Source organism: Lactuca serriola, chromosome 8, assembly GCF_051521515.1.
Source record: "Lactuca serriola cultivar US96UC23 chromosome 8, Lser_US96UC23_V15, whole genome shotgun sequence".
Taxonomy (NCBI): domain Eukaryota; kingdom Viridiplantae; phylum Streptophyta; class Magnoliopsida; order Asterales; family Asteraceae; genus Lactuca; species Lactuca serriola.
The window spans coordinates 237,715,575-237,737,369 of NC_136415.1; the positions used below are offsets into that span (position 1 = coordinate 237,715,575).

General features: G+C 36.8%; 3 protein-coding genes across 4 annotated transcripts; 1 reads left to right on the forward strand and 2 right to left on the reverse strand.

The window, feature by feature from the left end:
* Positions 1-2,786: 2,786 nt before the first annotated feature.
* Positions 2,787-3,943, forward strand: LOC145065914 (proteophosphoglycan-like protein). The gene is made up of 2 exons (XM_079013023.1): positions 2,787-3,644; positions 3,718-3,943. Exon 1 carries the CDS (start codon positions 3,050-3,052, stop codon positions 3,638-3,640), a length of 591 nt encoding a protein of 196 aa, XP_078869149.1. The 5' UTR covers positions 2,787-3,049; the 3' UTR covers positions 3,641-3,644; positions 3,718-3,943.
* A 336-nt stretch (positions 3,944-4,279) lies between these two features.
* Positions 4,280-7,033, reverse strand: POR (C-CAP/cofactor C-like domain-containing protein). Its single transcript, XM_079013022.1, has 3 exons — positions 6,911-7,033; positions 5,914-6,008; positions 4,280-5,451 (listed from the first exon to the last, which is right to left on the reverse strand). The coding sequence occupies exon 3, from the start codon at positions 5,396-5,398 to the stop codon at positions 4,397-4,399; it is 1,002 nt and encodes a 333-aa protein (XP_078869148.1). The 5' UTR covers positions 5,399-5,451; positions 5,914-6,008; positions 6,911-7,033; the 3' UTR covers positions 4,280-4,396.
* A 1,295-nt stretch (positions 7,034-8,328) lies between these two features.
* LOC145069780 (uncharacterized) lies at positions 8,329-10,875 on the reverse strand. 2 transcript variants are annotated; one of them, XM_079016723.1, is made up of 5 exons: positions 10,684-10,875; positions 9,681-10,177; positions 9,484-9,606; positions 9,235-9,378; positions 8,329-9,140 (listed from the first exon to the last, which is right to left on the reverse strand). In XM_079016723.1, the coding sequence occupies exons 2-5, from the start codon at positions 10,173-10,175 to the stop codon at positions 8,484-8,486; spliced, it is 1,419 nt and encodes a 472-aa protein (XP_078872849.1). In that variant the 5' UTR covers positions 10,176-10,177; positions 10,684-10,875; the 3' UTR covers positions 8,329-8,483. The 2 variants fall into 2 exon arrangements, with proteins under 2 accessions (XP_078872849.1, XP_078872850.1); XM_079016724.1 differs by having other exon boundaries at positions 10,615-10,875.
* Between the last annotated feature and the right edge of the window lie 10,920 nt (positions 10,876-21,795).

The following is a 21,795-nucleotide window of genomic DNA, read 5'->3' on the forward strand; positions in this document are numbered from 1 at the left end:
GAGGATTTGGAAGCGAGTAGGAGATCTACTCGTGGGACTCAGCGAGTTGTTCTCGGACTCGGCGAGTCGGATCACGAGTCGATCTAATCGTCCCAAGTAGTGACTTAAGGGTGACTCAGTGAGTGGGAAGAGGGACTTGATGAGTTAGTGCTGGGATAGTAGGAGAGGGACTCGGCCAGTCTGCGCCATGACTCGGCGAGTCCAGTCAACTGGAAGTTGGCTTTGACCAAGGGGTTGACCTTGGACCAAGGGTAGGTCAGTCATTTGACCTAAGGGTATTTAGGAGTGACTAATCTATGTTTATGGATTTATAGCCGGAGGATTGCCGGTGCAGCAGTCAGTCGTCTAGCAAGCAGACTTTCAGCAGCTACTTTTCGAGGTGAGTTACCTTCCAGTAGCGGTGGTTCTACGGCCACAATGCCGGCCCACCAGTAGAAGTTGTATGTTAGATGATTGTTTTTGTGATATTCATCTAGGTTTGCTACTACTAGATATGTTTATGTGCTAGTATGTTATGATGTTATGTGATAGTGGTAGTAGGGGTGAAATAGTCCCCGGTTACCGGTTGATAGGACCGAAGGGGTAGTTTAGTACCCAGCCATGCTAGCCAGATTATGATATGTGTGATATGATATTATGTGGTAGTAGTAGGGGTGAAATAGTCCCCGGGTATCCGGTCGAAAGGACCGAAGGGGAGGCCAGCTCCCAGATATACTAGGCAGTATCCAGTCGAAAGGACCGAAGGGGAGGCCAGCACCCAGATATGCTAGGCAGTATCCGGTCGAAAGGACCGAAGGGGAGGCCAACACCCAGATATACTAGGCAGTATTCGGTCGAAAGGACCGAAAGGGTAGGTCGGGCACCCAGATATGTCTGACAGTATGTGTATGTTATGTGATTGTATGGTATGTGGTACGATGGGGGAACTCACTAAGCTTCGTGTTTATAATTTACAGTTTTGTTTTCAGGTACCTCTTCTTCGAAGGGGTAGGAGCTGGTGCGATAGCGGCACATCATAGACCCACATTGTTTTCCGCACCATGAGTTATTCTGGGATTTTGTACTCTAACATTATGGTTGTTTTTATGTTTTGGTTTTCAGACACGAAATATGTTTATGAAATGATAGGATCAAACGTTGTTTATTCACAAATGTTTTCCAAAGTATTGATTTAAAAATGAAATTTTTGGACGTGAAAATTGGGTCGTTACATGATACTTATATGTGCCTGGTAGGAAGGTGAGTGTGGGCGGGGTCCCGTATCCCATCACTAACTGAGTGTGGACGGGGTTCCATATCTCATCATTAGCAGAGTAGGGGCGTGGCCCATGATAGGCGAGACCTTAGGATTGGAACATGTAGTATTGTCTATGATTCTTTATATGCTAGCATGATTATATGATATTGTTTGTATGTATATAGCAGATAGAGCCCAATAATAGGCAGGGCCTGGAGAAACATATGTGTATACAGAGCGAGGCTCAATGCCAGGCAGGGCCTGATGTCGGACACTGTCCGATGTCGGGTGGGGGCCCAATATGTGTGATTATATGTATGGTAGGTAGTAGTATGGGGAGCTCACTAAGCTTTGTGCTTACGGTTTTCAGTTTTGGTTTAAGGTATTTCCAGTTGCAAAGAGAAGTGCTCAAGATGACTGCATTGCACACACCATAATGTTTAGCCTGGGATGTTTACTCTAATGTTTTTATATGATACTCTGATTTGATGTTTGGAATACTATGACTTATGTTTTTGTTGGAATGATTTTAATAACTATGGTTTATTTAATGGTTTAAAAATGAATTTTCTGGTCATGAATTTTTGGGATGTTACACTAGCTGTCTTTGTGACTCTTGCATGTTTGTATTATTGGGTTGAAATAAACCCCATGGTTGGGCCCATTGTTGTATGTTCGGTTTGAAATAAACCCTAGGATTGGGCCCATGAGTATATGATGGGTTGAAAGAAACCCTATGGTTGGGCCCATAATGGTATGTTGGGTTGGAATATACCCTAGGGCTAGGCCCAATGATATTTATGGTATGTGGTATTTTGGGGAACTCACTAAGCTTTGTGCTTACGGTTTTATGTTTATTGTTTCAGGTACTTCTGATACAAAAGGGAATGACTCGTTATGCCTGTAGCGCATCCCACATAGTTTTCACATTGGCTATTTGTGATTTATACTCTGATGTTTAAATAATATATATTCTCTTTGACCAGTTTTGAACAACTCGTTTGTATGGTTTATTGTTATTTTTTTTTTTTTTGGGGGGGGGGGGGGGGGGGGGTGATTCAGAGGGTGAGAGCGAGTAAGTGATGATGAGATGCAGATGCAGATATGTTTCTAGTAAATATCGTTGTAGTTTGTAAAATAATGAAGTAATGTACGAGATAAAATTATGGGTATTTTGGTCATTTTTCTTATACTTAGCATCCTATTTATGTCAAAGTTAGACAAGATGATCAGCTGGACAATGTTTTGAAAGCATAGGTGCCAATGGCGTAATATTTTCGATAGTTATCCTTAAAGTAAAACCTTTTCAAAACCACATGGATCAATTTTAAAATTTAGTCTAAAACTACATTATAACTATAAGTTATCATCTTTTATGTTAATGCATTGTTAAGTACCCAAAAAGTGATCTCATGATCGGTTTTGGGGACTTGAAAAAACGAATTTCATTCAATTTTGAATCGAAATCGAGCCAAACGAACTAGTATTAAAAGACCTTCATAGTTACATGGGCAAACAACAAATTTCAGAAACTTCCGTGCCCATACTACAACTTTGAGATCATTGTGTCACTAATTGAAATATTTAACAAACTTTAGTGGAAAGGAATCAAATGTGTGGGTCCCACATTAGCAAACGACCTATGTCTATTCCACCACGCGACCACCGCCGGTCCCCACTCCACGTCTCCTGATCTAAAAAAAACCTTCCCGGCGATTAGAACTCCGTCCGGCACGCTTTATCATAAGAAATCGTCTTTCTTCTCTCTCTTCTAATCCACGGTTGTTCTGCGGCGGAGTACGGTGGTTGTGGATGGCAAGAGCCAATAAGTACACCGCTATTAACTTCAACGACATCTATGAAAACAAAACAACCTCCACCGTCAACAACCATCGCCGGTCTTCATCATCGACAACCACCGCCACTCCAGGTAACAAAACCATTCTCTCAAATTCACGCATCCATGGCAACATGCTTGTCCTGAACCTCCCTTCTCCCAAATCCGTCATTCCACATCCGCAACCTTCCCCCGCAGCTGCCGTTCAGCAACCGGATCCGGAGGATTCCATTTCCCTCCGACCCCTCGGCCGAACCGGGACCGGTCCACCACTTTCTCCCTTGGCCTCTCCCGGCGGACAGAATAAGAACTTGCCGGTGTCGCCGAAAACGAATAAATTTGTTCCGCCGCATCTTCGTCCTGGTTTTGTCGGACGGGAGGATAAGCAAAACGGATCTGGTTCCCGGTTGAATCTCCGTCAAGTGTCATTTGAATCTCCGAAGGAAGAAGAAAGACCAAAATCCGGCGGTGGGTATGAGAGATTAAGGAGGGGATCTGAGGTTGATCCGGTGGGAATAAATCGGTCCAGATCTATCGGGTCACCACGACCCAATTCGAGTGGCTAACTTGGTAAACATTCATTCTCTAATTTTTCCCCCAATTCAATGATCTTTTGCATTATAATTTGAAGATTTTGCTGCAGATTTCATATTAAAAGGCGTTGTAATTTTTCACTTGGGCAATTCATGAAATTTGAGAAGTTTATGGTGTTTATGGAGGTTCATTTCACCTACAATACGCACAAGAAATCAAGAATCGTTTTCTGCTTTTTGTTGTTTTTGTTGTTTATATGCTGCAATGTCAATTATTATGGTTTGTATTACAATAGTTTTATGGAGATATATATATATCCTACAAGTTACAATCAATTTTATGTCGTCTTCATAGCAACTGCATGGATTCGGATAGAATTATTAGTGATTCGTCTACTTACAACACCATTTGCTACATAGATCAAGACAGGAAAAAACTAGATGTAGTGCATTTGCTATATATTGGATAGATAAAAATTGCAAAGTTTTGGACAACTTATAAAAGTGTCAAATGTACAAAGGTTGTTTAATCTGTCTTGTTTCATGTGACAAATGCAGTATTAATGTCGTTTTCCATGATTCATAGCTTGAAGATGCTCTGTTTTTCTTGATTGATCAGTGTTTTGAAAGTTTGGTCGCACATACCCCGTAAATTTTTATTTGAAGAATATATTCTTAAACTCAACATTGAACAACCTTATTATAACAAAAGAAAAAAAAACGTTTATCAACAAAACAGAATTCAAATCCAACACAAATAATGAAATAAAAGTATGCAAACAACAAAATTCAAATCTTAACCATATCAATCCGTTGACTTTCGGGCAAAATCGACCAATTTGGAGACTGAAGAGCTCTCAACCACTGAAAATCATCCACATTTGCCCAATTCCCTGTATCCTCATACAAATTCGACTCCTTGAGATCAGTTTCAATCCCATCATAACATAACCTGTAAGGTCCAAATCGGACCCCACAACTCCGTTCGATTATCGGACGACTTCTACACTGAAGATAAAAATCAGTCAATTTAGCCTCATGAACCCTAATTTGATGTGATGCCAACACAAACAAACACCCCTCCGCCTCCTCAATCAATATTGAACCCGACACCGGGCCCACGTAAATTTTACAATTCCGGACCCGGTTTATAAACAATGTCCGGAAACGACCCTTTAACTTCACCTCACAATTGGTCAAATCCGAAAGCACAAATTCCCGGATCTCGGAACCGGTAAATTCCTTTGTTAGAATCGCGTTTTCCGTGCCACGAAACCCCGGTGAATCGTTGATCGTGTAGCTTGTCTTCTGTTCTGGTTCTGATTCCGATTCCGGTTTTGGTTTCGGTTCCGGTTCCGATTCCGGTTTCTTGGTGGGTTTGTTTTTGAAGGAGAATTTTTTTCTTGGTTTCACTTTGGAGGTGACGGAATCGAGGGTTTGTTTGAGGTCGGAGATGGTTTTGAGAGATGAGCGGACTTCGTATGGGGGTAAAAAGTAGGAGTTTTCCGCGACTAGTTTTTCGAGGTCGGAAATGGAATTGGAGATTCTTTCGAGGTCGGAATTGGGATCTTGGTTTGGGGTTTGTTGGATTTGAGTGAGGGAGGATTGGATTGATTGTTTGGAGTTTGTGAAGGTGGTGAGAAATGATTGGGTGGATTCAAAAGTCGGGTCTTTTGAGTTGGTTTTGGTGGAAATACGGGCCTGGTGGAGGTTCGATAGGCGGTCGATCATGGCGGCATGTTTCCGTTGGGTGGTTTCATCGGTTGAGATGTCATCGGTGTGTTCATTCATTGCTTTTTGATAGGTAAAAACCGCGTGGCGTTTCTTCAAATGTCACCAAAAAACTGCAACAAGTTTATCGAAGCTTCATCTTAGATTCAGTGGAAAATAAAGAAGAAACCAATGACACTGTTTATCAATTAACTATTGGGTTATGTAAGGAGCAACTACTGAAAGACGCTAAATATCTAGATTTGAAGATGTTACACATAAAACAAGGTAAATAGGTAATATATTTTGGTTCAAGCATTTTATCAAACAGTTGATATGCACAAATCAGAAGACATACATACAATCCGGTTAAACATTGAAACCCATGGGTCTAATATGATAAATAAAATAATAGTCCAAGAAAATTCACGGTTTCATAACATCAATAGCAAAATAATCAAATCAAACTAAATAAAACAAAACAAAACCCAACCGCTTCATACAGTAGACACCTAGGGTTTCACATTACCTTTCAAAAAACTTGCTATGAATGAAGGATCGAGCATTGCTTAAGAATTTTGAGGAGAATAAGTTACCTGATTGAGGATCGACGATTTTCTTTTCCGAATTAAGACGAAGATGACTTCTTCTCCCAATTTCTCCCGTTCCACATGTCCTCGATTTGCTAACACTGCAGTGGAAATTAATTTTATACAAAGATACGTTTGATGGAAATTTTACAAAGGTCATTATGCAAAAATAATTTAGAAAAATGGTCCCTGTGACAGAATATTACACTAGAAATTGTCGCTATGTAATATAATTTTGCGTAAAATGTCCATAAACAGAAAACAATTACAGAACAGGTCCTTAAATAATTGTGGCATAAAAATGGTCCCTGAACAATTGTGGAAATGGTTCCTAAGGTAGAAAATTGCAACAAAAATGGTCCCTATCTAATAAAATTTTGTAGAAAAAGTCCTTGTCCAAAAAACAATTACATAAATGGTCCAAGGCAAATGTAAAAATGATCCATATGGCAGAAAATTGCAACAAAAGTGCATCTTATGTAACAGAATTTTACAGAAAAAGGTCATATGCAGAGAAAATTAGAGAAATTATCCTCGTGGCAGAAAATTGCAACATAAATGGTCCATGTATAATAGAATTTTACAGAAGATTGCAACAGAAAATTATAATTGAACCTTTGATTTACGGCTAAGTATTTACAACCAAATTTGAACTTGTATTAACCCAAACAAATTTAATCTCACACCAATGAATTAGTTGCAGGAATTGAAGGAATCAAACATCAAGCATTTATCATAATCTAGGGTCCAATTTTTGAATCAGCGGAGAAAAACATCAACGAACACCCAAAAATTAAAAATAGAATCGAACTATAGAACATTAGCATAAGCAACACTGACTTTAAATATCGATCAAGTGATATAGATCCCACAAAAGATAATCAACACCGATTAACATTACACCCACTATACAGTTTCAACAATCAGTACTACACGTTAGAATATTGTATGCTTTCTTATCGTTTTCAACTTCGAAGAACCCAAGAGGAACTGGGGAACATACCAGCGGGCAGCGGTGGTGAGAGGTGGAGCGCTGATTCCAGCGGTGGTGAGATTGCCGTGAGCGAACGAAGATGGGGAGGAAGGTTTAGAAGTTAGGGGCGATCCAGAATTTCACATTATTAGGCCTATGTTATAAAATTAGAGGTATTTTGCTTAGTTTTTCTTTATTGGGCCAAAGTCTTTTTTGTAAAAATTATTTTTTAAAATGTGTTTGGATTAGCTTTTAAAAGGAAACAGTCAAAAGTTAAAGTGTTTGGTTTAACTTTTACATGTAAAATGACTAAAAAATACTAAAAAGGACATGGTTTAACTTTTAGATGGGTTATAAATGTAATTTAACGTGTTAGTTGGGGAAAAGTTAGGAAAAGCCATTATTTTGTGACTTTTCAAAAAGCTTGAATTTACTCTATACAAAAGTTGATTAAAAAATCATTTTCATTTTATCCAAACATCTTTTTGACTTTTTCTAAAAGATAAAGTAAAAATCAGTTTAAAAGCCAATACAAATTTTTAATAAAATTTTATAGAAAAGATCTCAATTCTAGGCCCTGAAAAAATAGTCTTTTTGTAATAAAATTTTATAGAAAAGATCTCTGTGAATGAAAAAAGTCCTAAACAATTCCAGAAATGGTTCCTATACCAGAAAATTGCAACAATAATGGTCCATCTAAAATAGAAATTTAAAACGATACAGAAATGTGTCCATGTAAAATAGCAAAATTACATAAATAGAGCCAAATTACAGAAACTTGCCGCAATGCACGAGCCTCATTATGATTTTGTAAAATAATTCATAGAATAGGACAAATCTCTATTTTAATAATAGAATAGTTTTAATCTCCTTGTGATATGTGTCATCATATTAGGCCTCCTAATTAATACATATTTTATTCTTTTTTTGTCATGTGTCACCCTATTAAACCTATTAATTAATGCATGTCACTTGTCAACCTATTAATTCTCTATTTTAAATTTTAAAATTTTCACTTTAATTACAATTAATAACAATTGAATAAAAATTAAAATAAAATTAATACAAATTATAAGGTGATATAATTTCACATATTTATTTAAATTAACGATTATAATTGATTAATAGTTTTGTGTTCTAATTATTAAAGTTTAATTAATTTTGTAGTCGTGGTTTCACGGGTTATAAACTAGTTTTTGAATAAAGAAAAATATAAGGGAACAAATTGTTTTTTTGTAGAGAATCAATTATAAAACAATTTTCGCAAGCGATTTTATAGTGTTGAGTTATTTTCAAATATGCAAGTTAAAGACTTTGTGATTCAAATATTAAACGGTTTTTTATTTTTAACTCTTAGGTGATGATTACTAGATCACTTTGATCATGGGTTTATAAGATCCAACTTAGGATTATTTTGTACCAGATAATAATATGAAAACAAATGAACATGTGTTAAAAGTGACTTCGATTGATTCAATATCAATGAATCAAAAGAGGTATTCTTGATATAATTAACACTAGACATGCTCTCAACAACCTAACAACAAACTAAACAAGCAATAACTCTAGAATAACAAACAAATAACCAATTCAAACTTTAAATTCATTTAAACAAGAAATTTTCCCGAATTCGTTCCCATTTGGTATTAAGATCTTTAATGTTATCAACCGCAACATCACTCCGCACCTTCACAGAAACCATCTCTTGAAGAATCTTCTTCGCCTCACCAATCGAAATCTTAGTTTTATTAAACAAATCAAATTTCCGTTTGACCAAACTCTCTCGGGTCAACTCCTTTTCCCGCAACTCCGCTTTCAACCTCTCGATATCCGCATCCACTTTCAATATCTTCGATTCAACTTCCAAATCTTTCTCTTGCCATTCTTCCAAAACCACAAGATTACCACCTTCCTTCATCTCAAACGCGATACTTTCTTCGATAACTTTATTCCACGTGGACCAATTTTCGCACGCGGATTCGAATTGTGAGTTGAGAGTTTCGATGACTCGCGCTTGGAACTTTGGAAGCTTGTGGAGGCTTTTGATTAAGATTTTGATGCAAGATTTTAGGGTTTGTTCATCGGGAGATCCGACTAGGGTTCTTAAGTCTTTTTCGAGGAGTTGGATGAGGGATTGTTTGGCTTGTTCGGTTTTTTCATCGAGGGGGTTGTTTTGAGGAATGTAGGAACTATTTGGTGAAGTTAGTAAAGAGAGCACAGATGAAACTTTTCTTAATTCCGTGTGTTGTTGTTCGGATGCCTGTGAAAAAAAATAGAGAAAAGAAAAGAAAAAATAACAATGGAACGAAAGTTCACAATCATAAACTAGTCTAATATAAATAAACTCAAAATACCTGATTCTCATCTCCATTTATAGCTACAATTTGAAGCTTTTCTTCAGTTGTGTTCCCATCAAAAATCCCATTTTCAGGAACAGATTGATCATCAGCTACAACTTTTGAAGGTATTTTTCCATTTTCCAAATGTGGACTTGTTCTCTGATGGAGGAAAGTCAAAATTATGATGCGGATAAGGAGAGGGTATTAACGTCTTTTGCGCAGACGAGATGTCTGATAGAAACATTTGAATTCAAAAAAAGATACCTGATTCACATCTGCATGTGTCTCTGTAGTCATGTTTTCACCAGAATTCTCATATTGAGCAACAAGATGATCATCCACTTCAATTTTAACTGTGACTGTATTGGTGACACCTGGACTATTCTCCTGGAAAAGTGAAGTGAAAACTTTAAGAAGCAAGAAAGAGAAAAGAATTGTTATCAAGTGAATAGAAAAAGAACCTTAGGAGACTGAGGTTTTGCCCTGCGATTAACTTCATCTTCATAGCACTTAATAGCTTGCTTTATAGCTATAGCTTTATCAGGCACCTTTTGCTCAAGGAGTCCAATATTTCGCTTATTCATCCAAATAAACTCCATTAACTCCCTATCTGTTTTCAAATGAATGTCCTCAATAACATACTTCAGTTTCTTCTTTGCACTACCCTCATTCGCTAGCTCAGCATTATCTCCATTGGTGTTGGACAATTGGATGGCTTCAGGGCTTAATTGGGTTAAGGGTTGTGGAGAACACTTGCGTAAGTGTCTTCTCATTGTTGATGTTCCTGATTTTGGAGCACAATTGTAGACTTTGTTACAGTTTGTGCACCTTGTTTTTTGTAACCCATCGTCCCCTTTAATCTTCTCAAAGAATTCCCACACAATAGCTTTTGAGCGTACCTTACTACTTGGATTTTTTTCATTTCCTTGGTCAAGATGATTATCACCAGTTGACATGTCTGAATGAAATAAGAACAGAAAGTTAAGCACTCATTGATGCTCATTCGGATGCATGTATTGATCACATGTTCAGAATAAGAAAATAAAAGGAAAATAGATGTTCTTCTTTCAGAAGTTAATAGGTTTTTCCCCAATCTCACTTTAATTTCAAATGATTGATAGTGTTTCATAGCAATCTTCAAGCTTTGAAGCATGAATTAGGTTAAGTAATGATACAATTCAATGCAAGGGAAACCAAATCGAATTACAAACTTTTCAATCGTAAGTGAACACAAAGCATTTCGAAACCAATTCATTGTATAATCAGCTAGGGTTTACCTCAAATTCACCAAGCCATACGTATATTTGGGGAAAAAAAATTCTTACTATTTCGAGGTTGTGAAGTTCACTCGATGACAACAGAAATATACAGATAAGAAAAACAAAATTTTCCTACCTCTTGCAGAAACAAGCGGTAAACAATGGTGGCAAAACACACAATTGGGGATTAGAGATGAAAGAGCACCTCAATTATTGACAAGCCGAGCGGAAAATCCTATACGATGGTAGAAATGAAGAAACTCTTCGGTTAGTAAAGCGGCGACGTTGATCGGGTTATACGGGAGGAGGTCGCCTAGTGAGGAGTCTGTTGGTGGTCATGCGAGGAGGGAACCAAGAAAAACGTGTTTGGGTTAGGAATACAGTGAACTGGGGGCGAGGGGAAGTGCGTGAGGCGCGTGTGCTCTTTCACCATATTGCAACTATTTTTTTTTAATTAGAGTAAATTACACGAATCGTCCCTGAGACAAGTGCTAAATTACACGTTCAGTCCCTATTTCTGAAAATTAACTCGGATCGTCCCTCATGCATTTGAATACTACCCGCCCAGTCCCTATTGTCGTTAAACGTTAGATTTCTCTGTTTGGGTGCCTCACATGCCCTGCACGCAGGGGTATTTTTGTCATTTCATGTTGCGTGTATATCATTAACTGCGTATGGCGCCATATCCAGTTCACCCAAACGTTGCATACCCAGTCCCCGACCAAAACCTTTCTCGTCTCACAAAAACCCTAGTTTTCCGTCAAGAGTGAAGATGAGTGGGATACGACCACAGATGGATGAAATTGATTTGGAAGCAAGTTACGGTAAGGAAAGCCAACCATTTTATGCTCTGTTCTTGATCACTTTGTCTCTGATTTTGAAAATCTTGTTGTTTTTTTTCTTGTGAAGGTGGGAATCCAATTGTTTTTAGTATACGGTTGCACTATGGAGGAGAGTTTACCAAATTTCCTGGGAGAAAATATATCAAGGGACAACAAAAATGTGTAGACTTGATCGACAGTGATTTGTTCTTTGTTCACGACATTGATGATATGATGGAAGAGTTGGGTTGCGTTGAAGAAGGTAAGGTTATGTATTATCACTTTAAACGACTGTTATGGGATTTAGATTTTGGGTTGTTTGCGTTGGGTAGTGATCAAGTCATATTGATGTCGCACATATTTCACCCCCCCCCCCCTCGAATGGAATCCCTTATTGAAGTTGAATCTGTGAGAGAATGAAACATGGAACCCCCTATTATGGAACCTTTAGTGAAGCCCTAGGTGGATCTAGTGATAGTGAGGGTAGTGGAGATTCAACTGAAAGTGAGGATAGTGATTTCATTGTGGATGAGGATAACTTGTTAGATGATCCTGAGGTGGACATGCATGATTTCTACCTCAACATTGATGATACTTTGGAGTGGGTTGGTGATGCCCCTATTACAACAGAGAATGTAGTAATGTCTGATGAGGAGATGGAGGTGATCAACACTGATGTTCTACAATCTGAGTCATCATCTGATGAAGGGCAAATGAGTACAAGAAGAAATAAAATTCGGGCTGCAGAAAGGGCACGGATAAACGATGCAGCTCAAGTAAGTGACCCTTTCTATATACTTCAAATATTCTCAAGTTCTCAAGAAGCAAAAGACAGAATTTACTTACATGCGATAGAGACAATAAGAGAATTGGATATTGTCAAGAATGATAAAAATAGGGTCAGGGTAGTATGTAAAGGAACAATACCATATATGGGGATACTTGAGACTTCTGGGAAAGGTGGGCCAAGTCAAAGGAACATAAATGGTGGACCCAGTCAAACGGGTAAAAAAGGAGGACCAAGTAAAAAAGAAAAGTGCAGTGGAAGTAGGTGAAAGCAGTAAGTGCCCTTGGAAACTTTTAATAAGTAAATGGAAAAAGGATGATGACTGGACTATGAAAACATATGAAAAGGAGCATAAATGTGTTGGGTTTTGAGCATTCTAACACTCCTAAGTGTACATGCAACCCTAAATACCTTGGATCTATGTTTTCTCTATTATACATGCAAATATGAACTTTCCAAGGTATTCATCCTAACTAGCATAATAACATTGATTCATATGAATATCTCAAGTTAGAATTACATACCTCTTTGATGTAGAATGTTTTCATGAAGCTTGAGGGCCTAGTGCCCCAAGTGTGACACCTCAAATGGTTCACACAACACCAAATACACTTGGAATAACTCACTACTAGAAAAATAGCCTTTTACGACGCGCGAACCATGACACGCAGTGAATCATGATACGCAAAGGTGAGTGTCTAAAAAATAATGTCATATCTTCCAAAATTTAAAGGATTTCAGACGCGCATTTTTGCGTGCCCTAAAATTAGTGTCTAAAAAAAAAAAAACACGGAGGGCACCTGCGTGTCGTCTACGACCGTCGCTTTATAAATTTTAATAGAACGCTCGCGTTCCATCCGGGGAAAATGAAATACCAAAAACTTAAAATCCCCGCCTTCCTTTTTTTTCTCCCTCCGCTTTAATGTCCTTAGTAGCTAGGGCTTTTTTTCAAGAACTTGCCCCGATTGCCCTCCTGTACTGCTCGTTCTCTCTTCAACTTCCCTTTTTCTCCTTCTCACTTCGACAAACCCTTTCTCTTCTTATCAGTTCTCGACGTCGACAGCTTCTCCCACCTCCGACGTTTCTCTTGGTGTTGGCGCCTCCCACCTCTGACCTCCGTCTAGCCCTGCCCCACCGTCCAACGCTTTCCAGCATCACCCAGCCGATGGAGCCCCTCATCTTCGGCAATCTCACCTCGCCTACCCTTGCCAGCAACATTAGGTTCGGTGACCTTAGGGTCACTGCTTCTATTTCTCAAATTTACAAGCCCTATGTCTTATTAAGGTATGTTTTTCTTGATTCTAACTTCTCAATGTTTTCGTTCTTCTATAAGATTCTCATGGCTCCTTTACTTTCCATCTTCGTGCTGTTAGTGTTTGTACTCCACGTTGCCTTTGAATCCACGAGAGAATTAGTAGAACAAATCGATGGAGAAGAATTCACTGAGAAGTTGCTTTTCAGGCCACTTCCTGATCAGAAAGCTCTTTCTGATTTTCACTTCGAGAGTAGGGTTCCTCCGACAAATTCTTATGGACATCACCATCGGCTTTTTCCCAAAGCTATCTATTAGCTGGTATGATTACAATAGTTCGTTAGTTACTTTACTTGATCAGATTCATTTTTCTATCTAGGCATTATTTGAATCCTTAGGTTTAACAGTACCAAAGGCTTTCTAATTGTTGCTCTGGTCCATCCTAATTGAGTATAAGGTTTAATGATTCATTGATTAGGATGATTTGTGAAGTTACATTATATTATTGTATTACTTTTTTATACAGATTTCAACCAATCGTATTTGTGGTCTAAATTAGTATTTGTGGTCTCATGATTCAAACAATCAATGTGCCACTCTAAAGCTTGAATGATGAGAGCACTAGTGGGTGCACCATTTCTAACAACTTTTAAGGTTCTGAAAGCAACCATGGCTGAATTTCCAGGTCTTAATGGTCAAAGCATTTCTTATGCTGTACTCTAGTTCCCTAATGGAACAGTTAACCCACCACACACCCATCCACAAGCTTTGGAGCCGTTGTTTGTTCTCATGGGTTCTTTAGAAGTTAGGTTTGTCGACACTACTAAGAATCCAGCTTTAGCACTCTCTACATTTGGTACTGCAAGCGTAGGGACTGTATTTGTTCCAAATTTAGTTTTCAATTCGACCATCAATGATCAGATGTTGGCCATGTCATTCAAGACTGACGTTGCTACCATTCAAAAGATAAAATTCGGGTTTTCAGGCTAATTAAGTGATAAGTACTCGCTTAACAATACCTCATGTTGTCCTTTGCAGGCAACATTTTTTTTAAATAAATAAAAAATAAGGAGCTTGGTGGGGGTTGATGTTTGTATTGTATGCTGTTGCAGTGAAATGGGTGCTCATTTTTCAGCTTGTGGGAGATATCTAGCTGCTTGTGTTGCATGTGTGCTTCCTCAGTTTGAGAGCGCTTCAATTACTGATTATATATATATATATATATATATATATATATATATATATATTCTAATGATGATGATGATGATGATGATGTTTATCAGGTGCATTATTATGTGGATGAGGGTGCCAACCTATGAGCTGCCAACTGCTACAAGGCAGACCACTTAAAGAAACCAGAGAATTGGGTGTTGGGTAAATCTTTTAACAATTTTAGTCTTTTTTTTAATATATTATACTAAATTACTAATATTAATTATCATCATCATGGACAATTGAAAAGGCCAAGTACATCTATATTGCTAGCTTTTTCCTTACAGTGTCTCCTGAATCAATCCAACTTGTAGCTGAGCATGCAGCTGTAGCCAACAAGGTAATAATGAATGAGTAATACACCGATTCATATGAACTGAAAATTTCTTATCTTTATGACATTATTACCCCCCTGTGTAGGTTTTCACAATAAACCTGTCAACACCATTCATCTGTGAATTCTCGAAGGATGCTTAAGAGAAAGCATTACCTTATGTGGATTATGTTTTTGGAAACGAAACTGAAGCAAGAACATTCTCAAAGGTTCATGGGTGGGAGGTAAGAAAAAAAAGATTGGTTAAAAGATGATATGAGTATGACATTGACAAACTTTTGTATATAAAAATTGGTTATGATGTTTTACAGACTGATAATGTGGAGGAGATTGCAATTGGTTAAAGAAAAGCCGATTGAGGAATGTGTGAGAGCTGGATGTTATGCCTCAAATGTGATCATTCAAAGATCAGGCTGCACCTACCCTGAGAAGCCTGACTTTAGCTAGATTTCTTCATGAATGTGGTAGAGGTGGACCCAAATTTTCTTTTAGGGTTGTTCTATTATCTCTCATTATTATTATTTACCTTGCATTATTATTATTATTAAACCTCTTAAACCAAATCTTGCATTAGAGTGAGAGTATACACGACTACTTGTTTGATTTGTTTTGGAGGCCTGAAATTATGTGGTGTTTGTTGGTCTCAAAGTATACATTTTATAGTGATTAATAAGTTTTGTTGTAACTTTTTTTTTTGGTTAATGTAAAAGATAATTCAAGGATTAGTTGCTATTGTGGTTTATATCTTTGCTGTATTGTACGTTTTGTGCTTGAATGTTGATATATTGTGACTTTTGTAGAATGTTACTTTTGAATAGAATCTCCAGCTACATGGGGGAGGTTGAAAAGAATACTTATTATTGAGCTAAACAAAAAAGATACTCGCCATTCCAATATAAGGAAATCTCGGGTAAATTCATATTCCTAAAACAAACTTTGGCCTTATTTATGAAAACCGTTGAGTTCGATTGAAAATGACAAAAAAAGTTAATTGTTTACATATCTGTGGGTATGGATGAGTAATTTTATTTAATAAGTAAATTTTAGAGAATTCTTTATATTTTGGATTGTTAATGCAGCACCTTTAAAAGCTCCAAAATGGTACCAATGCAAAGCTGGAGTGTCTTTTGGTTTTGGTGGGAAACTAGCTTGTTTCTTTTCACACAACTGGATCTTCATCTGGAGCTTCAGAGGCAATTCTAATGGTTTTCCACTGCATTCTCTTTTGCAAATTGTGGGAAATAGCAACATACTTTGCCTCTTTACCAATATGGATAATGCATATTGATTCTAACCATATTGGTAAAAACTGAAGTCTGCATACTCACATTGGTAAGAAAGGAAAACTGTGTTTCTATTATTCATAAATTCCCTGTTATTTTTAGCTTAACAGATTTTTTTCAATACTGTTTTCAGGTTGATGTGCATGAGTGGGTTACTGAACATAGTTTAGTTAGCACCTCATCTGAATTCGAAGCTGCATGAGTGGGTTCCATAAAGATGGCATGAAGTAATTGGATTAAAGAACCTTTTACCCCTGCTACTTAGGACCTCTCATGAATTCTTTGCTTTAAAGACTCTTTTTCCCTTGGCTTTTCATCAGGTGCAATTAGACTCATTATAGATATTTTATATATAAGAGGAAAGAGATTCAAACTAATTAAGTCTCAGTAATTACAAACATGTCCTTCATCTTTCAATGTGTACAATTACAACTTCTATTATTAAATGCCTCAAGTGATAAGGGGATCTTTCGGGGGTTCTTTCTGGATTGACCAAGGAGTTCAACGTCGACAAGTTTCTAGGTATATGCCCTCGTATAACTTGTTATAATTTGCTCATTTTACTGAAATTCATCATATTTCTATAATGTCACAGGTTAGGGTTCAACGTGCTACTGTTGTGAGTTTGGATGCGGACCCCTGTTTCAAGAGAATTGCATTCGTATAAATTATAATGCTGGTTAACATTTCTGTGTAAGTAACTATTTTATTCATATCTTGTTTCTCTCTCTCTCTCTCTCTCTCTCTCTCTCTTATCCAAATCACATTTCCTTTCTATAGTATCTCAAGTAGCAGCATAATTTCAAGGAAAAAGCACATCTGATGTGCTGCAAAAGAGATTCACAAACTTCATTTTTTAAACCTGATGTTTAAAACTACACTGAGTGTGAGATAGAAGTTTATGCAGAGAAGGAAAAAGATAGAAGTTTTTGAGGATGCTGCTGATGAAAAAGATAGAAGTTTTTTAGGATGCTGCTGATGAAGTTTATGCAGAGAAGGAAAAAGATAAAAGTTGTTGGCACATAGTAAGCTAGATAATGCAATTGTATATAAATGAGTTCATTTTTTTTATAACATTTACTCACTATTGGAATAATTATTTGTATTTGACATATTAGTTAAATGAATTATCTTTGTTATTTATGGTATTTTATTTTGTATTATGAGATTTTTAATGTATTATTTAATATGAAAAATTAGTAAATCTATAAATAATATTTTTTTAAACATTTAAAATTATGATACGCAAAAATGTGTGTCATCTTTATTTATGACATGGCCTTTCTTGACAGGGGCTTTCTTGATGCGCATTGTGTGTCATTAACACGCGCGTCGTAAGATTACGATACGCAAATGCGTGTCGTCTTCCTTTATGACAGGGCCATCCTTGATACGCATTGCGTGTCGTAAACGCGCGTCGTAATTGTGCGTCGTAAATGAGCGTCATACATGCGCGTCGTCTCTCTTTATGACAGGGCCTTCCTTGACGCGCATTTACGCGTCGTCTGAGCCTTTTACGACGCGCAATGAGCGCCGTAAAAGGCTGTTTTTCTAGTAGTGACTTGAGAGAATATACACACTTCATGAAAATTGGCTAGCCCTTTCACACATACTCTAGTGGCCGATTTTTCCCAAGAATATGATCTTTATGTAGTGTCACAATTAGGGTAAACCCTAATTGTCATGGTTTTCCATTTCCTTGGATCCATGGGTTCAAATACACCATGGAGCATCCATGGATCATCCTATGGGTTTTAGCCCAACTTGACAATCCATGGAGCATTAGCCCACTATACAAGTATTGATGATTTACACAATCAACCCATATATTTAATTAGTCTTCTTTTGATCACTTAATTAATTCTAGATTAATTCTTGATCAATACTAATTAAATAATCTTATTAATATATTAGAAGTTATAATATATTAACAAACCTTAAGTGTTATTTCTCTCATTTTAGTATATCCAAATGCATGATGCCATGCAACCCAAATGGACCATGTCGGGTAGGGTCAAGTTTTACCAATTATAGTTACGGACTTAGACATTAATCCAACAGTCCCCCACTTGGATAAGTCTAAAACTATTATTGCAAGTATAACTTCAAGAACTGAATGGCAATCGTAGCTCTCAAAAGCTTCTGTCGAACTCTGACCTTGCCGATGATCTCTGACCTTTGTCAATGACTTGTCCATTAGATAAGGGATCATATATTCCTCCATTCTAGATATCATATGGACTGAGACTTGGATTATAAATCATTCTCTCTGTCCATTTGTTGTTTCCCGATTTCCGATTCATGATGACTGACTTATTGAACAAATCAAATCAGTCATGGCTTGGCCAAGCACTCACATGTATCATCATTATATCATCGAGGGGCCCACAGATATTGCTTTTATCCCGAAGGTAAAAGGAATGGATAAACTTCGACTCATATGGCTTGTTCTACTACTTGTTGAATCATACACAAAGGCATGTTTTATAACATTGAGTTACCAATGCGTTTTTTGTGCAATCAATGTACAACAAATTCATAGTAACAACTCATATCTCTAGGTTTGAAGAATATAAGATATTATCATCTCATGATCACTCGTGATAAAATCCATGAAGTGATTCCAATGAGCATGGGTTGAATCCAATACTCAGAACTTATGAGCACTCATGAGTGTTGTAGCATCACTGTGTCCAACATCTTAGACCTCTACAAGCCCAACCCATGACAGTCTTGATTCATATCTACTTCCAACATATGACCTACTGTGGATAGTTTGAATAACTTAGTCATTCAGGAAGAACGACCTAGTTATTCTGGAAGTCAAAAGATGCAAAATGAAACACAAGAATAATTGAATCCAATATGGCCTCAGAATTATGAATATAAATAAAAACACATTTTATTTATCACCATATGATTACACATTATTCATTGCATACTGTTTCAGCTATCAACTCTATTCTTGAATTAAAACAATAGTTTTCCCATGCTCCGAGCATGTACACTATGTTTTTCTAAACAATAGATTTACCATACGCCAAGTATGCACTCTATGTTTGTCTATGATCCTTACTTTGTGAAATAAACCAATTGAACCATGATTCTAATTTCACACTCCCAAATCCTTATTGTACATGTAAGAATTCCAAATCCTTATCATTTATCGAAATCTATTAGATTTTAAACTTATATGCATTGGTCCTCTTGTAACGATTATGCATAAAGTCACACAGACTTGTTAACCAACGTTACAGAGTATTCCAATGGAGATCAACTCCATGGAACCAAAGTCTCATATTCAAAGTCCATTGTCTTTGAACATTCTTCTTGCATTAAGTTTCCTAATCTTACATAGATAACTTCTACCTTCCCATATTTCCATTTTGACTATCACTTCTGAACAAGAGTTGCCTCTTTTCAAAATATGTCAATATGGTCCTTCCAAAAATTAACAATATACTTCCAACTGTCCCTGAGCAACCAATCTTTGGTAAACCTTAGATTGTCCTCAAGAATTGATTAATCATTTTAGTCATATCCAATTCTAGACCTTTTCCCTCTTAATGCCCCAGGCATTTAGAAAATTTAGAAAGGACAAATATTATAGCACATGTAATCGATCTTGTATCCGAAGCATATGGGACACGATTCATGATGTCTCACATAAAGACTAAACCAGTCTTTTGCTATAATATTTCCATTTCAACTTGCCAAGTTCTCATAATTCAAATTATGAAAAGGGATGCCGTAATCATAATCGAATTTAAGAACACAAATAATGGACCCATATATAGAATTTTCTTATGTTGATCCATTCCAACATAACATTCATATATATATACTTGACTAAATTTGATTAAAATCTCACGATCTAAGCTTATAGATTTGAGATGAAGTATAATTTCCTCTCCCTTAATTATAGCAAAACAACTTTTTCCCAATTGAAACCTTTGTTTTTTATAATTAACATTGCTAACTTGCAATACTTATCATAATTATCGTGCTCCCACTAACATGATGATTAACACTTATGCTCCCACTAGCTTTGACATGTACTCAGAAATCAGATGGACTTCTAGAAATCAATACTTTATTGACTTTCTTACCAAAGTTCAGATTTCTGATACTAGATTTCCTTGATAAGACTTTATCAAAATCACACACCTTTTTCTTAGATAGCTCACAGGTGTGTCTAAACAATTTCAGAACTATGAAAAGGGATGTCGTGATCATAGTCTCGATTGTTTAGACCTTTTCCACTTCTCACAAGTCCATGTTGGTGTGCCGGTTAACCACACACGCTCCACTAACGACTTTGAGAATGCAAATATCACAATTTCTATCTAGCTAAAATCTACTTAGTGAAAGTGTTTCCTCACCATCATTTTCATGAATCGGAGAGAATCCTTATGACACTTAGATTTAATGGTGTATGTGTTCTTATCCTTGTGAATTGTCAAAACCATAGTCACAAGACAAGGATAATGACAAATCCAAACTCATATGGACTGAACTCAATCTTAATTTCTTGCCATCTAGGAGCTCAAGGGCCTGCCATTGCTTCCAAGTTGTTGTGCAACCAATTGAGAACTCTAAGAACTAATATGCAAAGCCAAATTTAATTGGAATGGGCACTCAAAACGATAGGTTATAAACCTCAAGTCGTGTGCTAGTGAAGAACTTCATGTTTTATTCTTGATTAATTCTTGAGACTTTCAAGACCTTTAAGACTCCCACTGTCCTCTTGACATATAATACTTTCTTGTCAGATATTCAAGAGATAGTGTGGATTCTAATCAAGACAAACACTTCACACAATTGGCCTTAGTTGGTCTTTGTTTTATCCAAAAACATCACAACTTACCAATTTCAAATGTACAAGAGTAGAAAACTTTTGCTCTTGCATTTGACAAGTGTTTTAAACCTTCTTTAAGACATGTCACTCAAGTTACAATCTTAGAGTATAACTCTAAGAAATGTTTTTGGAACGAAGTATGAATCATCTTCTTGATTTAACCACTTCAACAATTCATAGCTCCTCTTCTTAGCTATCAGAATGCACTTAGAGGATGAATTGTGATAAGGTCTCTTAATCATTAAGATGATCATATAACGTGATACTAAAGTACTCTCCCATCTTTTCAGATTTGAGAAACTTTTATCCTTCTGCCTAATTTGATTCTTCTCATTCGTTCTGCCATACACTGAAATCTTTTCAATGCTTTAGAATTATACTTAGGCCTGTAAGTATAACCATATTTACCAGACTTAGTAAATCATGATGAATAGTCTTATCCATCTTTTGTGGTGGACTTTGGACAGTGCACAAGAATGTATACTCGATCCCTTAGTCCTTCACTTGACTCACATATACATGTGAACAAGGAACTAGTCTTAATTTTCCAAAGATGATTAATTCTCATTCATCATGCTATACAACTTGCATGATTCCAAGTTTCGGTCCAATTGAAACTTGGGTGATGAGGATCTTTCCTTATTTGGTAAATTTAGAGATTACCACAAATGAAAGAATCAATTTCATATTTCCACTCTTGCTATTAATGGACTCATATAAGCAACAATTTTTTTTCCTCAAATGCCATTGTAAGGATATTTTAAAATAAA

Excerpts from the sequence above, each read along its gene's own strand:
- LOC145065914 (XM_079013023.1), top strand. The coding sequence starts at position 3,050 with ATGGCAAGAGCCAATAAGTACACCGCTATTAACTTCAACGACATCTAT.
- LOC145069780 (XM_079016723.1), bottom strand. The coding sequence starts at position 10,175 with ATGTCAACTGGTGATAATCATCTTGACCAAGGAAATGAAAAAAATCCA. Across the intron at positions 9,607-9,680 it reads CAAAACCTCAGTCTCCTAAG|GAGAATAGTCCAGGTGTCAC; the intron begins GTTCTTTTTCTA and ends TCACTTTTCCAG. Across the intron at positions 9,379-9,483 it reads CACATGCAGATGTGAATCAG|AGAACAAGTCCACATTTGGA; the intron begins GTATCTTTTTTT and ends TTCCTCCATCAG.
- POR (XM_079013022.1), bottom strand. The coding sequence starts at position 5,398 with ATGAATGAACACACCGATGACATCTCAACCGATGAAACCACCCAACGG.